Raw genomic sequence first — 17,602 nt, forward strand, 5'->3', positions numbered from 1 at the left:
CTCTATGGTTGCCAGAAATCGGATTACGGCAGCGTGGACACACGTGGGTGATCAGTCATTAACATGGCCAAGATGAAGAAAGTTAGTGAAACCAAAAGCGGGGCTGCTGTAAATCCATTGAGGTTAGTATTAATGTGTTTACAGGATTCGGGCGACCCTACTGGTAATGGGAATGATCAGGTCTGTGTTCGCTGGTTCAGAGACATGTAAAGAGTTATGGGAGAGCGCCTGTGGTGATCTGCGGTGAGTTGTTATGAGAAATGTACCTGTTACGGCATAGTGGTACAGTATAATACAAATGCGATGTAAACTACCTCAAACAGGGTTACCATTCCCTCATGATGCACGCATTTTGAGTTTGTCAGATGAAATGTCATAGACTCAGTTTGAGTATTAAGAGAGGCAATTTCGTATGCATGCATGACCCATTAATTAGGGAGTGGTCGTTTTTCAATATACATGTTACTTCATCTTTCCGTTTCGACTTCACGTGCCATTGCCCTGCGTATGCTTTGTTTTTTGTTTACTCTTAGTTCTAGTTATTGATCACTGTTCAGTGCATGAAACAATCTGTACAAATCAATTGTAATTGTGCTCTACACTACTGGTACTACAGTTCAGAACCTGGTCCAGCGTCACAGCGGATATTGACTACCAAGCAGTGGAGACCAGAGACTCTGAGAAGATCCCAGATGCTGAGTCATAACGTGTTTGTTTAATACCAGTGAGAGCGTGGAGTCCAGTTACAAGGCTGTAAAGGAGACTATGGAGGAGGAGGAGGAGGAGGAACTGTTTCACACAGAGTATGCCATCAGCGCAAGTGAGGACGAGGTGAGTGAGTTTTGCTGTTATTATGCTACTAACGTGACATTCAGAGTCTCAGCGTATGGGATACAACTGTACAGTACTTCATGCCTTTTGCTATAACTTTACACCTTGACCGACTGGTGTCCCTGCAAAATTAACTTCTGGCTCATGCATTTCAGGCCCAGAGCGATGATGAGAGGAAACATTGCAAACTGCTGGAGGCCATCAGTGCCCTGGATGGGAAGAAAAGGTATCATATTCCAAAGGCAGCTGGGTGATCTGGGTTTCACTACCAGCTGAGTCACCCCTGACTTGTTGTGTGTCCTTGGGGTCGATTTTCAGCTAAAGCGGGGTAAAGGGGTAGAAGATCACCCCAGGAAAAAGCTATTATTTTTTATGCTATATTACATTATTTAATTGCTTTATTTACTTGCAGTGTCCCCTTCATGGTAAATGCTGTCAGATTAAGGCATTACTTACTTACAACTGCACCAAATATATGAACAGCAAAAATGCATTGAGAGATCTTATGAACCTCAATGTTAAATCGTAAAGGTAAAATGAATAGTTCAACCAGGTCGTCTTTCTTTCTTCCTGCCAGGAGGAAGCTGGCTGAGAGGTCAGAGGCCAGCACGCAGGTGTCGGAGTTCAGCGTCAGTGCTGAAGGTAAGGAAAGAGGAACGGGTAATGCTTTAAAGCACAAAGCCCAGGAAATGCCACAAGTAGTGCTTTCTGACACCCAGAGAAGTCAACACATGTAATTCAGCATGCTGTCAGGAGGACTGGGAGAAAGGACTTTCATCATGAACCGCTTGCTGTACACTGTAATATTACAACTTAGAAATGCCTCATTAATGCACTGAGAAAGTTAATGTAATACAAGGAATCCTAACAAGGGCAATAGTAATTATGTGTGCACATGTATTCACTTGATCAGTAAATTGCAGAATTCAGTTGAATGGCTACAAAGCAAAGTTGAGAATGCTGGCTTGTGGAAGAGCACGGAATGCCCCAAGCCTAGGAGTAAGAAGACGAGAGCGCCCCAGGGAGTTTCATACGACTCGCTGTTGTTTGCAGGTGCTGGGGAGAAAATTGATCTGAAAGACTTGCTTGGGACGATCGCCCCCGCTGCCCCGTCAATGTCCTCCATCAAGAAGCAGCTGAATAAACTGCAGTACAAAAATAAGACCCTGGAGCTGCCCCTGAGCAGGCAGGAGACAGATCAGGTAAGACAGGCATGGCAATAAGACTCCCATTGCATAGAGTTTGATCCATTCCTGGTTTTATGGGGACAATAAGCTGAAAGTAGACTAGGGCCCGTCAAGTCCTCTCGGTCCAAGAGTACAGTTCCGCTATTGCTGCAGAAAGCCCGGTAGCACCATTAGTTCCATCCCTGTAGAGACTGTTAAAACCTGGAATGGGTGAAACTGCTATGCAATAGGAGTCTAATTTCCATCCTTAAGAACAGTTCTGTTTGCCAGGGTAGCTACAAGGGTGGACATAAGGCTCTTATTCCATAGCAGTTTAACCTATTCCAGGTTTTAATATGTGCTCGATTAGCCCCAGTTATGTCTTTCTTCCTGAAAATAGGAAGGAATCAAACTGTTGTGCAATGGGAGTCTTATTTCCATTCCTGCGTTTTCTATGTTTAACAGTAGTCCGCTTGTCTATTATGAATGAAGCATACTGGGCAGTGGTATATTTAAAAACGACCCTGGGCATTTTAGCCTTCAGGGGTAATGGGCCCTGCTTGCCACAGCATGTGTGAATATGAGTGGCGGGAGGGCAGTGTGGATGTGTTAGCTGCAGGAGTTCCCCACTCACTCGGGTCTCTCTGTCCCACAGATCCAAAGGGTGGTGGCCTACGAGAAGACTTCGAAGAAGGTGACTCGCTGGGACCATGTGGTGCGCCAGCACCGTAAGGCTGAGCAGCTGGTGTTCCCCTTGAACCAGGAGCCAGGGGGGATCAAACCTGTGGAGCAGATTGTGGCCAGCTGGAAGGTGATAACGGGATTCTGGGTTCTGTTCCTGTATTAGAATTCTTTTCTAAGGCTGCCTTTGCCTGAGCTTGTCTGTGGAATCCTGAGTTCTATATGAAGCTCCTGCCTCCCTTAACTGTTGCAGGTCAGAACCCCCCTGGAGCTGGAGATCTTCAACCTCCTGCACAAGAACAAGCAACCCGTCACCGACCCCATCCTGACCCCTGTAGAGGAGGCCTCGCTCCGAGCCATGAGCCTCGAGGAGGTGAGACTATTCCTCATCCTATACGTAACACATGAAGAGCTTTCGTACTGACAGCCCCTCTGTAGACACAAAGAATCTGCTTTTTAGAGCTTCATTATTCAGGGATGGAAATAAGACTCCCATTGCATTCCTGGTTTCACTGACACAAGACACAGCTGAGCTTATTACCTGTACACTGGGGTTAATCAAGCTCATAGTAAAACCTGGAATGGGTGAAACTGCTATGCAATCGGAGTCTTGTTTCCATCCCTGTTATTAAGCATTCCCAGAAGTGGAGTTTTTACATGTTTTGTATATGTACAGATTCTATCTCAGTGATGTACCTGTGAACAATTAGAATTTGGGAGCCATGTTATTAAGTGGTCTTGTGATTTGTTAGGTTTCTGTATGAGAGACTATACGCTTTGAGATAATGTCTTCGTATTCCCTAAGCGAGCCATTGTGTTCTGTGATATTCTTTCTCAGCTCCACTACATTTCGCTGCCACATTGTTTTAACTACATAAGAGACATTTTCTCCCTGTTGCCAAAGTGTGGAATCTGGCAGCGGTTTCACCAGTTCTAGTTTAAAAAAAAAAAAAAAAAAAAAAAAAAAAAAAAAAAAAAGGACATAACCAAGGACAAGGTTTTCTCCTCAAACGCAGGCGAAGATGCGGCGTGCAGAGCTGCAGAAGGCCCGTGCGCTCCAGTCCTACTATGAGGCGAGAGCCAAGAGAGAGAGAAGAATAAAGAGCAAGAAGTAAGCCTGGGGGTGGGAATGGGGGGGCAGCAGGAAGGACGTTGCACCCTATGTGTTGCTCACATGACGGTTTAGGAAAGCGAAGCCTGGCGATAACCTCAGGTGTTGCTGCTTGCTTGGCTCAGGTACCACAGGGTCCTGAAGAAGGCGAAGCAGAAGGAGGTGCTGAAGGAGTTTGAGGAACTGCGAAAGACAAACCCAGACGCTGCTCTCGAGGAGCTCAAGAAGATGGATCGGTCCAGGATAGAGGTGAGCGTTCAGCAGGGTGATACACACGGCTGTATTTTATCACGGAGTTGTCCAGGATAGAGGTGAGCGCTCAGCAGGGTGACTCACAGGGCTGTATTATTTTTCTTGAACAGGACAAAAAACATTTTTTTTACATATGTTTTGGTAAATGGGACTTTAAAGCCCCATCAGGGCTTTAAGAGCAACATACAGTTCCTTGAGATTCTGCCAGGACTGAAAGGGTTAAACACAGATACAGTAGATCCATCAAAAACTCTGATTATTAAAAGATTAAAACCTGTCTAAAACTTCATTCTTTGATGTTCAAATTGATTAATTTTTCAGTGAAACGGAAAGCTGTGTATTCAGCAGAATATCAGTGAATACACTATGTAACACAATTTTTGTTCCTGGGTAGTAAGTGTTATTTCCTAATTGCTTATGCCTCAAAAGTATAGAAAATGGCTATTATTCCCCACAAACTTTGCTTTTGTGACCAGGACAGTGATATTTCAAAATATCCCTATTTCCAATGGGAAAACGGGCAAATGTGTGTCTTTTCGTTCACATAAAGTCAGAAAAAAACATATGAATCCAAATTAACATGTATTTACACTAAAGTAATACAAAAATGACTACAAAAGATTTAGAAGGGAGTAGTTTTGCAAGATTTACGATTATACTGTATTTACTGTATTTGGATTCATATGTTGTTTTTTTCGGCCTTTATGTGAACGAAAAGACACACATTTGCCCATTTTCTCATTGGAAATAGGGATATTTTGAAATATCACTGTCCTGGTCACAAAAGCAAAGTTTGTGGGGAATAATAGCCATTTTCTATACTTTTGAGGCATAAGCAATTAGGAAATAACACTTACTACCCAGGATTAAAAAAAAGAAAAAAATTGTTACACGGTGATATCAGTTTAATTATGTTTTAAATAAACTAAGCAGGTCAGTTTTATTTATGGATTACTCACTCACCACTAATTGCTTACCCACCAATCTAAATTCCTGTTGTGTTCTCCTGTGCACTGCTGGGTCTTTAGTGCCGTTGTGAATACACAGTATTGCCGCTTTCCCTGGAGAAGCCTGCTTGATAATGTGTTCTTTATGGAAGCAATGCATTGAAGGTGCTGTGTGTTCTTTCCTGCAGGAGCGCATGTCCCTGAAGCACCAGAACAGCGGCAAGTGGGCCAAGTCCAAAGCCATCATGGCTAAATACGATGACGAGGTAAGCCTGTAGTTACAGCTGACTAGGTGCAGGGTTCAAGTGAAACGAGAGAAGCATCATGCATCTGGTATGACAGTCCCCAATTACCGCTTGTGCTGTCATACTTAAAGTACAGTTAGTCATTCCAAGATTAATGCTGATCGGTGGCTGTGAAACCAACCATTAATGTGGTAGTCGACTTCTTTTTTTATTAGTGCTCTTATAAAACATTGATAAATGTATTGGTAAGGATGTTTTGGTACTACTGTCTATCGTGTGTGTTTAAAGTTATTGACGACATCTCTTTTTTTTATGTCTGTGGGTTAGAATGAAGATAAACTATAAAAAGTAGAACATTTTGCACTAGCTTGCTACTTCAGTGTAATTATGAAATCTCACCTTGCTGAATTGGAGGTAAATATAGCACTTGAGCTCTGCCAAGCAAATCAAGTGCAGGAGACAGATGAGGAACCTGTGGGCAGAGCAAGTGAATTGTGCCCATTGTTACACTTCTATTTTACAGGCTTTATCATGAAAGCATTGGGTTATCAGCGTGTGTCTGGGCATGAATGGGGATGAATGCTTCATGTGCTCTGGCCCCCATCAATGTTTGCAGTTATAAATATGAACGTGTTTGTGTGCCAGGCCCGCAGAGCTATGCAGCAGCAGCTGGAGGTGAACAAGGAGTTGACTAGGAAGCTGGTGGGGCCCTCAGAGAGCGAGGAAGAAGAGCCTGAGGAGGAGGAGGAGGAGGAGGTCTTGCCCGGCTTTGTTAACGAGGCCCAGCTCAGCACCGATTACGCCAATCCGTGGATGCAGGGGAAGCTGAGCTCTGACCCGACTGAGCTCGCTGGGGAAGCTGGTGGGGAGACAGAGACCCCAGCACTAGGGGGTGCTATGGAGGAGAGCGAGGAAGAGGAGGAGGAGGAAGACGAGGCTCTGCTCAGGGAGTTCGAGGAGAGGCGGCGCCTCCGGAAAGAGCAGGAGGAGGACATTGTCCCTGCGGAGGAGGATAAGGAAGGTGAGGACACACCAGGGACACGCCCATCTCCTTCTCTGTCTGTTCCAAATCTAAACGATCACAAAATATGAATTGCAGTGCACCCCTGTTCCAAAACTTGAAATACAGTGCATCAGAATTTCAAGTTAACAAGCTCAGGTGTGTCTTACTAAACTCATAGTAAAACTAGCAGTTAATCAAACTGCTATGCAATGGGGTGGGGGTTGGGCTCTGAGTAGGCCCATAATATACACTGTGTGTGTGTCATATATCTATATATATATAATATATATTTTGTATGCTTTCCATATGTACTATTGAGTACCAGCAAGTGTTTGCAATTGAGACACGACTCCACATTTGCTAGCTTATTAATTTAGCAACATCTTCAGGCGATATTAAGATCAATGCTGAGTTTTTATTTCCCTCTGAATGTTAGATGCTGGAGAAGAGAGGTGTGATGAGGTAGAGGAAGAGGACGTGTCCGAGTTTAACAGCCTCTTCCAGAGACTGGTGGGAAACAAGCCCAAGACCCAAGCAGCAAAGCGGGCAGCCAGGCCGCCTGCACCTCAGGGGGAAGGAGAGAGCCAGGAGCAGAGGAAGGAGGACAGCGAGGAAAGGGAAGAGCCCCCCCTGCTGGAAGAGAGCCTCACTCGGGTTCAAACTATGGAGAATCTGGAGAACCTGGAGCGAGAGGAAACTTTAGAAGCTGAGGTGCCTGAACCAGACAGCACCATGACAGGGCCAGGCATACAGACAGAGGAGGAGAAACCGACCAGCAAGGCAGGGAAGAGGAAGAAGGTGATTGACCCTGAGGAGGTGCTGACCAGACAGGCCAAAGTGATCAAGGTGCCCTCAGCCCCCACCGCCATTGAGGATGAGGAGGTAAGGAACACAGTGTTCACCTGCAGACCGGGCCCTTTCAAAGGGAAACTCTTTATGTAGTGAAGTGAAAGTTAATGTATTACAAACTGGAGTCCGAGGTGGAACCAGATTATACCTGGCACACTGGACCAGATTCTAATAGATTTTTTTATTTTAGCTTTTACTCCAAAATCATTAATAGCATGAAACAAAATCTTAAAAAAAAAATAAATAATAATAATAAAAAAAATTTGTGACAAACAAAAGACTGAAAGATGCTTTGACACAATCCCAAATTGTGATACTCTTAACTTGTGCTAAGCAGGTTTTGTCATAATCTGAAGCGGTCCTATATATAGATATGTATAAACTTGTCTATAAACACTTAATATTTCATTATATGACACGTGTACTTATATAAGCTGTTAATCATAAGTGAATTGCATTCAGAAATTTCATTTTTAAATGAAAATGTAAATCTTGTCAATTTCAATGAAATGGTCACCCTTTAAGACAAATGGTAAGTGTTTGTAACTGCTGTGGCCAAGACCATCAAACGATTTAAAGAAACTGGCACTCTTGAGGACCGAACAAAGTCAGACAGCCCAAGGGTGACCTCAGAATCAGAGAACAAGTTCATTCGAGGCACAAGTCTGCAAAACCGGCGATTAACTGCCCCTGAAATACAAGCTCGGCTAAATGCTACTAGAAGTACAGATGTTTCAACATCAACTGTTCAGAGGAGATTGCGTGAAGCTGGCATAACTGGAAGAATAGCTGCAAAGAAACCATTGTTAAGAGTGCAGAATAAGAGGAAGAGACTTGCCTGGGCCAAAAAACACAGAAACTGGACGTTTGAGGAGTGGAATCTTATGGACCGATGAGTCAAAATTTGAAGTATTTGTAAGATGCAGAGAGGGTGAGCACATGAGTTCTGCATGTGTGGTTCCCACTGTCAAGCATGGAGGAGGCAGTGTCATGGTCTGGGGTTGCTTTGGTGGTGACAGAGTTGGTGATCTTTACCAAGTCCATGGCAAGCTCAACCAGCATGGCTATCATAGCATACTTCAGAGGCATGCCATTTCATCAGGATTACGACTAGTTGGGCAGTCCTTCATTCTTCAGCAAGATAATGACCCGAAACACACCTCACAGTTGTGCAAGAACTATCTGGAGAAGGAAAATGAAGGACAACTCAATCTAATGACCTGGCCTGCCCAGTCTCCAGACCTCAATCCCATATAACTTGTATGGGATGAACTGGACAGAAGAGTCAAAGCAAAGCTACCCACAAGTGCCCAACATCTCTGGGAGTTTCTGCAGAAGAGCTGGGAAGACATGTTGGGTGATTTCCTGCTGAAACTTGTTAACCGAATGCCTCGTGTTTGTGAAGCTGTTATTAAAGCAAAGGGTGGCTATTTTGAGGAATCCAAGATTTAGAGACAATTTTCTTGAACATTGCTTTGATACTCCTTATGTTGTGTTTTGATTTGTATATTGTAATGTTTTCGTTTTCAAGTATTTACAGAAATGTATACGACATTAAAAAACAGTCAATTATGAAAAAACCTAGTTTCCAGCAAGTGTACTCAAACTTTTGACTGGTACTGTATATATGTCTGTGTGAGTGTGTGTATGTGTATATAAATTTATGCCGTCCCTCTGAAGGGTGATGAAGAGCAGAAGATGATCATCAAGGAAGCCTTTGCCTGCGATGACGTCATCGCTGACTTCCTGAAGGACAAGCAGAAGCAGACAGAGATGTCCAAACCCAAAGACGTAGACCTGACCCTGCCGGGCTGGGGGGAGTGGGGCGGAGTGGGGCTCAAACCCTCCACGAGGAAACGAAGGAGGTAGAACGGGCATTTCAATGTTTTGTTTAAACCAAACAATAACAGATAAACAAGGCTGGGAAGCAGTTTTTAATTATAAAATGATTCTTAGCCATTTTGTATGTCCGTTCGCTACATATCTCAAAAGTTCTGTTTTGAAAGAAACTCATTATAACTCACATTTTAATAAAACATGGCATCTGGTATTGCGGGGGAATTAAAGTAAACTCCCAGTTTCTGTGCTTTGTTCTCGGAGTATCTGTTTGCACTCGCACTTCCTGGGTAATTTCAACCCAGCAGTGTCTTCTGGGTCAAAGCATGTTACTGGCTGAAAATATGTCAGTCAGTAGAGGAAGAAGATGATTGGTAATTGACAGGAAAGAAGCCAGTGAAGGGGTGAGGACAAATTCACTGTCTAAGTGAAATGACCTACAAAGTACAAGACGGTCAAAAGGCATGGCTTTCAAACTGCTTTCTTTAACTTAGTGTATTACCCGATGTCATGCTTTAAAATGAAGAACAGACGTTTGCTAGAATATGTGTTTCTTTCAAAACTGCACATTTTGAGTCCTGTAAAATAAAGAGATGTACATGGTGGAGTAACTTGATGGAACTATTCTGTTAGCAACTCAAGTTTTGAAAATAGAGTTCTCTCTTATTTGTGTAAACCTGCTCAATAAACCCCAATTGCAGGTTCCTTATAAAAGCAGCCCCCGGCCCTCCCAGACGAGATCGCAACCTGCCTAATGTGATCATCAGTGAGAAGAGGGATGCTTCAGTAGCAGCCCACCAGGTAAGAGACCCCACGCAGCATTCCTTTGAGACGGCGAGAGGGATGCTGTAGCTACTCTATAGAGACACGCTGACAAGCCACTGTGCCTCTGTTTTAAGTAGGTTCTGATTTTTGGGTTATGTTTTCTGTCCCGTTAAACTCTGAATTTAAAAAAACAGGATTCATACATACAGAATTGGGCGAAATCTTCTGTCTTGTCAAACCCTTCACAAATAAAACACCGGAAACTTTTAATTTAACATTCAGTTCGTTAAATGCATTATTTAAAAGGAAACGTTTTCAAGTTTGTGTCGCCCTTAAATTCCTGTGGATGGAAGAAAACAGACTTAACTCTAAAATAATATTTATCAACTGGAATGGCTGTACACAGGAGTTGCATTGAGATCCCTGTACTGGGACTGTGAGTAGGGCTTCTAGTTTTCTGTTTTTATTTCCCATTTCTCTCCCTTCCGTTTAAACCTTAATTAATAGTTGTTAAGCCTTAACTGAATACCAGATAGTTTCTAGTAGTGCGCCGCTAATTTAAAGAAACGCAGTGGAAATTAATAAGCTGAATTTGGCGATTGGAGCCAGAATGAAGTGCAGGTTCAAATAGCATCAGGGAGATCAATGCGTGTCGTTTGTTAACTCAACCAAAACATGAGGGTAAAAAGAAACCACTTCCTTCGGTAATTCGTGTTTGATTAAGAAAACGAATCAGCTCAAAATATGTTTAAAGGGACATCACGTGCTGAAAACTAGAAGCCGTAACTTTAAGCTGTTAATGTTGTTGGGCTGCTCTTGTTTGTAGATGTGGACACTAAAGAACTGTGCACTCTTTGTGCCCCCCTCTCTTCCTCTTCCTCCCGCAGGTCAATGATCTGCCCTTTCCCTTCAGTAACCCGACACAGTTCGAGCGCAATATCCGGGCGCCCATCGGCCACAACTGGAACACCCAGCGTACTGTGCAGAAGCTGACCGCACCCAAGGTCATCACCAAGATGGGCACCATCATCGACCCCATTGACGAGGAGGATCTTGCCATAGACAAGAAACCACCAGTCCAGCTGCGGATTGCGGACATCCTGCTGACAAAGGAGGAGAAGGGGAAGAAAAACACAGAGCACAAAGACAGGAGACCCCAGAGCAAGAGACCCCAGAACAAGAGGAGACCCCAGAAACGCATAGACAAGAAGAACCAGCAGAAATCCAAGAAGGCTGCCTGATCACGGACACAGAAAGGACTGAAGCATGGCAGAGGCACGGTTCATTGAGAATGAGATCAGCGAGCTGTTTGGACCTGAACTGTGGTCTGCAGCCCCTTCTCTTTTTTTTTTAAGTGTGTTGTTATGTTGTGGTATTATTTTGATCGTTCTTGCACATGAAATCTCTAGTTGTTGTTGTGATAACTCCCGTGGTTCCCAGTGTGAGATCTTCTCTCCCATTCAAATACCAATGTGTCCCTCAGTCCTGCCATGGTAGGACTGACTGGGAGTTAAGCCACCACCCCCCAATCCAGTCCTTGCCAATCCCTTCACATTTTAATGGTGGAGGAAGCATTTTCATTACATGTCAGGGTAAAATGGATTGCATGAAGAAGTAAACAGATTTACCAGTCGCCATAGCAACCCCTTTGCCTGGTAGCCAGGATGTGGATAGAGCAACCTTGAAATCAGATGAGGCTACAACACCTTGTTCTCCTATAGTGTTGTAATATTGTACACAAATACTGGAGAGTTTTTGTAATGTGATAGAAACAACAAAAACTGCTAAAATAAATGAATATGGAATGGCAGTATGGCCGTGTGTGGTTATATATTATACTCCTGCAGGTTAGGGTGGATGCTGAATGAGCTACATCCTAGCTCTACTAAGATTAGTAGCTGGTACAATACGTCAGCCTTTGTGTATGCATGTTTTACCAACTGTGAAGCCCTGTCCTCGTGTTTGAGTCTAGGAGGGTAGTCCTGGGACTATCACAGAAGGCACGGTAATTTAGCCTGTATCGTACAGCACCCAGTACTATACTGTGTATAATGGATAGTTAAATAATAAAACCATAGCTAATCCCAAGAATATAGGACATTTTACAAACAAAAGGAGGCAATTCTGCCCATCTAAGCTCATGTAGTTGCTAGAAGCTGATGTCTCAGAACTTTGTCAAGCTGTTTTCCTCTGTTCCTGGTTTCTGTACTGCGCTTGAAGTAATGGTTTGAGTTAACTACTGTATGTCAGCTCATTTTAACATTTTAAAGATTTCAGCCATGCCCCTCATTCTTTGGTCCACGCTAAATATTATAGGTACTAAATGGCCTATTTTGACCAACACATGTATAGTAACATCATTGTGGCTTTGGTATTGCGTCTGGTTTGCGCATGCGCAGTGGGAATATTTCAATACTACCTGATATTCGGGAGCCCTGGATACTTAAGAACGTCGTTGTTATTTTGATACAAGCCTGTGTTAGCAGTCGCTACAGTCAATGGAGGGTGGTTTACTTCCAATCTCATCTGATTGCGATCCCTTATCATGTGTCACAGCGGTTGAAATGCCAGTTTATCTGGATTTACTGCTGGTGTTGAATGCATTGCATACCTTTCCAAAGACGATGCTCTCAGTATACACAGACCGCTTGCCTGTCCGCGCTGATGATGTTCAGAAGCGTTATTCGTATGGGGCAGGCAAGAGGCAGAGTGCGCATATTCCATCTATAACTGCTGGCGTCTCTGGGAGTGTGTGTGTACAGGGAGGGTGTGCATTGGTACTTGCCATGAGCAGACCTTAAATGTTGTTGCGCTGTATAGGACCTTCTAAACATACTTTTATTTTATAGCTCCTTCACTCTTTTATAGTTAAAATACATTAGATTTGTAGGTTATCAAGAACTACAAAAAAAAAAACAAATGACAAAAACAAAACGTAATTTTATTTTATTTTTCTAATTTGTTGATAATCCATGTACAGAGTAGCGCAGCTATTTTTAGCAATGAATTTATAAGTGACCCATTATTTGATCATTTTTTTTGTTAAAACCCTCTGTTTCTAACAAATCTGATTGTGATTTATCAGTCATTTCCGCATTACTGTAGTTTTAAAAAGTACTGTACCGAGTACTGACTTTAACATAGTTAAAAACGACCACGAGAGGGCGCGTTGATGCCTACTTTTATATCAAAACATTTTTAATATCTGCATTAAATATTTAGATGTTTAATGTTTAATTGGTGACACTTGCATTGGATACCGAATACAAAATAATAATGAATATATACGTTTTAAACCATTAGTGCATTAGCAGCGATATATGAATTGTTCAGTCGCCGTCCATTTACATAGGCTGTGGTTTGTAGTCTTTTTGTTCCAGGTATAAAAAAAAAATTAAATAAAATCTTTTATTTTTAATTGTGCTGTTTTTATAAAAGTACTGGTGACAATTGTAAAATATGCGCGGGTTTTGGTTCCACTGGGGCTCGAACCCAGGATCTTCTGCGTGTAAAGCAGACGTGATAACCACTACACTATGGAACCAAGTGCGAACTCACTGCACTACACAAATCATGATAATGCAATTCAAAATATGTATTGCGAACGCGTAAACATCAATGTACTCGGCCAGTCCAACATTTGCTTGTCATTTTTGTCCTCGTTATTTAGATAAGGACGGCAGCCAATGCACATACGAAAGAAAATCATTGTAGTACGATTTGATGTAGGTTTAACCACGCGTGGATTAGCTAAATGGACAGCACCCCACAAAAGGATGGGGACAGCTAAGGATCAGGAACACAAACAATTAAGCGCTGTCTTCACAATGCGTTTAAGTTCTTAACTACAAATTGTAGCTCACAGCTTCTGTGCAATTTGGACCGAAAAAGCAGTCGTTGCCTCACAACTTGAAGAATTCCATCCGCTGAAGGAGAAACTAAGGGGGCTGTATTAAAAGGTAAGCACCTTGTCTGTACGGATCGACTACATTTTCTAAATAATTATACATCATAATCTCACATCGTAACAACTGGGATTAGTAATAGCTGTTTCTTGAGAATGCATGTCTTGTTATTTTGAAAAGTAACAAACAAGGGGAAAAAACTGCGATTATTTTGCCCGTTACGATCGGTGTTCACCAGTGCAAAGTCCACGGCCACGGCCTCCCATCCAAGTCCCAGTCGCTCGTTGCCCGGTCCAGAAGAAACTGCTTCGCTAGTGGCTCTTGTGTTAACTGGGTGCCGTTGCTGTTATGCAGCGCAACGTTGTCTTTATTGCAGCAACGTTTTCTTTCAGCTACTCGATGTTTCGCTCCCCAGACAGACACACGCTAGACTACCTCATGGGCGCGTCATGCAGTGGGAGCTGTACTGGAGCTGTCTTGGTTCCAAGACCAGCTGGTTGTAAGACTGAATGCACTCCTGATTCTGGCAATGCTTTGAAAGTCTAACCGAATTTACATAAAAGCTAAATGCAACCGCACAGCACATGTTTGTAGTGGCACTGGCAACAGGGCAACAGCGCTGACTGAAAGCACATCATGTATACGGGAAAAACTACTTTACAAAAAACTATGAATAAACAATACGATCGTGACTGTATGCGTCCAATATGAACAACACTGTGCTACAGTGACCTAGTGTCCTACGGCGATTTTTCATTTAAAGAAGAGTGAGTCTTACCCCACTGGACAGAGCTATGTCAAACTAATATGTGTTTATTATTACAATAAATACGTTAATAAATAAAACCTCACCAGGATAAATATTTCATAATAACTAACGGTGTTTATGTGCTGTGTGGCGATATTGTCAGTGTTTCTCATTTTGACGTGACATAAAAATCTGTTATGGATTCTTATTCCTGGGGTACTTAAAATAGTGTCCGGCAGCGGTAACCCCACCCTAGTTGAAGTGCTCGGTGATCTCTGCTTTTGTGGGCTGGTCTGCAGGGTTAGTTCAGCCAACTGTGCCTCTAGCCGTAGCCGTTGTTAGCGTACAGAAACACCCAGAGCATTTTGATATGTCAGTCCCCTGTGCTTGTCCAATCTGACTGCTTACGAGTTTCAGTATATTTTTTTTTGCTTTGTTTCTGAGTCCTAGAATGCAAGTGGAGGCAAAAAAAAAAAAAAAAAAAAAAAACAACAACTGGGACCACAGTGCATAGGTTTTGTATTAAACAGTGAAGTATAAATCCAACTGGTTCTCAATAAAACAAATATGGTTCCACAATAACGTGCTAAATGGCACTTAGCAGGCTTTTCGAATTCTGTCTCTTAAAATAGGCATTCAGTTTGACCTGTTGTGTGTTTACTATGGTGAAAACATCATTATGTTACTGATTTGAAAGAGCAGGGGCTGTAACAAAAATGCTGTCTCCCACATAACCCTGACAAAACCATGCCCAGTTCTACAACAAAAGGGAGGACATTGGCAGTGATTGTATGGAGAACAACATTTAATTTCTAACATTATCTAATAAAATAAACCAGACCGCTCCTACCTATACAGACAGGTTTCAGCCTCTCAGTACACAACTGAATGCAGTTATAATGCAGCGGTGTCACAAACACCCGAGAAATAACATAACATCTTGAAAGCAGCAGTTTACCTGTACAACCTCTCTCGCTAAAGGTAGCAGCATTTCAGATGGGGGTCCTCGGGCAGAACGCTTAATGTCATAGGTGTCTTTGAGACAAGAAAGTTGTGAACACCTACTATGCAGAACATGGAAAATACAAATGTGATTACAGCTCGATGATGCAAAACCTCAACTCATTTATAACAAAGCCTGCATGAAATAGCCCTGCCATACACTCCTACAGAGAGCGCCATTTACTGGCATCAGCACATCCCCACACCACTCTTCCACGGCTCTGTGCACTGCGTTCACACTGTAGCAACAGGCTGTGTGCCTGACTCTTAAAGGTGTAGCAACATTTAAAACCCTTCTGTGCAGACAGGACTCTGATAAAACTGTAGGAAACTACAAGGCGATACTTCACTTTGTGTTTTTATACATTGACAGAAATAAGAAATGAACGCACCAGAATGAAGGCATGTCAAAAGTTTGATTGCATTGTTATGTGCCCCCCCTCCCCGCCCCCGCCCACCTGAAAAAAACAAACAAACAAATAAACAAACACAGGTTTTGCTCATAATGCAAATGACAAGCATGTCAAAGTTCATGCCAGGCAAAATGAGTGCTTATGGGCCATGTTCCTAAAACATCAATGCGGTTCAAAGGAAATGCAACCTTGTGTTCCCTGGGCTCCACTGAAGCATGAATACAGGGGTAAAGAGTAGTGCTATTTAGTTTTGCTACTGTTTGTATCATTAAACAGACAGACCCCTTTCAACCACATCAAAACTATGAATTTATAACATGGTTCCATTTTACCACACATGAATCTTCCCTTTGTCACTGTGTTCACTGTGCGCTGTGGTACCCAGTGCTGCTGAGGGAATACAGTCTACCCTAGACTTGAATAAACCCCTGTTGTTTAAAGGAGTAACATACCTGTAATTTTACAATAAAGCTACCTAATTATAATGCAAGGCCCTATAAGAACTATGTTAATTGTTTCTCATGTTGTACTCGTTTACCTAGATGTGTATCATTAAAAAAAAAAGAAGAAATTAGAGCTAGAAAGATTGAAGTAAGAAAATCTGACCCAAAGTGCCCAAACACAAACTGTTTGTTTGTTTTTTCTTTCAACTTGTAATGGTATTTGCACAGATCTCATTCCTTGTATCGTTGGTCTCATTCCTGTTGCCATGTTTGTAATTCAAACGATGGGCTGGCTCTGTACAACATCCCAAACGATCTGCCATAAATACGGATGACAAGTTGCCGGTGTCAGTCCGACCTTACAGGGACCCTTAGACCTAAAAAAAAAAAGGGATACAGCAACTTGCTTCTCTAACTGCTTTCTGGCACGTGTCTTCCTGTCGCAGGGTGTCTAGGATTCAGAAAGCTCCCCTCCTTACAGAGCGCAGTTTAAATGCATTGTTCGCGCATTATTATTTATAAATTGCTACTGTACTCGCAAATGTAGTTTTGGAAGGACATTGCAAAACATTTTAACAAGCTGTTCCGTCATATGCGTCTAAGGGGATACGGTTAATTTCACTCAATCCACGCGTAGTATGGATTATTTCTCGCGTCGAAGCATACGCACGAAATTTTTTGTTTGTCACAATGAAACTATGGGTGGTTGTTACGTACATGTAAAAGCAAATTAACCCTATACTTCTTTCAGATTCAAAAAATGGTTTTTTTACCGAAAACGTTAAGATCTACTTCAAACAGCCCCCCCCCCCCCCCCCCCCCCCCCCCCACCACCGCCCCTTGCATCTGAGACTCACCAGAACCTGGTCTTGTGTTTGCAGAACCCATAACTGCCACTCACCCTCGCTCACAGGAGCTGCAGTCTTCCGTTTTACAGAAGACAGCAGAGGAATGTAACGCGTGCACGAGTCAGTCTTTCGCTTGTCAAGAGGAATTCTAATCTGTGATTGTCTCAGCTCGGCCCTGCTATAATAATGCACCATTGTGTTATCGCATTACAGTATCTCTTGACGTCATTTGTAAAGTGTCAGAGAATGCAGAACGCATGGGCTGAATGAGAGACAGGCACAGTTTACCTATATTGTGAATGGGCGCGCGGTTTCTGGCAAGGGTTATCCAACAACTGATCTCTTAGAAACATACGTTCATTTTTCTTCAAAATACAGTGTAGATGGGGTGGGTAGCCTATTGCTTTCTCACCGATTAAAATTGTATCAGAAAAAAAATGTATATTTGTTAAGTACTGTATATTTCAAATCGTCTGTAATCTGAAACACATGATTCTCTATTGAAGTCGTGTAACGTGGCACAATGTATTATACACCCTCAATCAACATCATATGCA

At 42.7% G+C, this 17,602-nt stretch overlaps 1 protein-coding gene and 1 non-coding gene across 3 annotated transcripts; one reads left to right on the forward strand and one right to left on the reverse strand.

Annotated features, from left to right (window-relative positions):
- The first annotated feature begins 36 nt into the window (after positions 1–36).
- LOC121318808 (U3 small nucleolar RNA-associated protein 14 homolog A-like) lies at positions 37–13,065 on the forward strand. 2 transcript variants are annotated; one of them, XM_041255884.1, is made up of 15 exons: positions 37–122; positions 726–831; positions 987–1,057; positions 1,409–1,473; positions 1,885–2,033; positions 2,653–2,808; positions 2,932–3,051; positions 3,695–3,789; positions 3,915–4,038; positions 5,177–5,254; positions 5,879–6,254; positions 6,673–7,118; positions 8,766–8,950; positions 9,623–9,722; positions 10,574–13,065. In XM_041255884.1, the coding sequence occupies exons 1-15, from the start codon at positions 64–66 to the stop codon at positions 10,925–10,927; spliced, it is 2,484 nt and encodes an 827-aa protein (XP_041111818.1). In that variant the 5' UTR covers positions 37–63; the 3' UTR covers positions 10,928–13,065. The 2 variants fall into 2 exon arrangements, with proteins under 2 accessions (XP_041111818.1, XP_041111819.1); XM_041255885.1 differs by having other exon boundaries at positions 41–122; positions 617–831.
- Positions 13,066–13,157: 92 nt separating this feature from the next.
- Positions 13,158–13,230, reverse strand: trnav-uac. The gene has a single exon. It is a non-coding gene; the product is annotated as a tRNA-Val (tRNA).
- Positions 13,231–17,602: the final 4,372 nt, after the last annotated feature.

This window comes from Polyodon spathula, chromosome 7 (genome assembly GCF_017654505.1).
Source record: "Polyodon spathula isolate WHYD16114869_AA chromosome 7, ASM1765450v1, whole genome shotgun sequence".
Classification (NCBI taxonomy): domain Eukaryota; kingdom Metazoa; phylum Chordata; class Actinopteri; order Acipenseriformes; family Polyodontidae; genus Polyodon; species Polyodon spathula.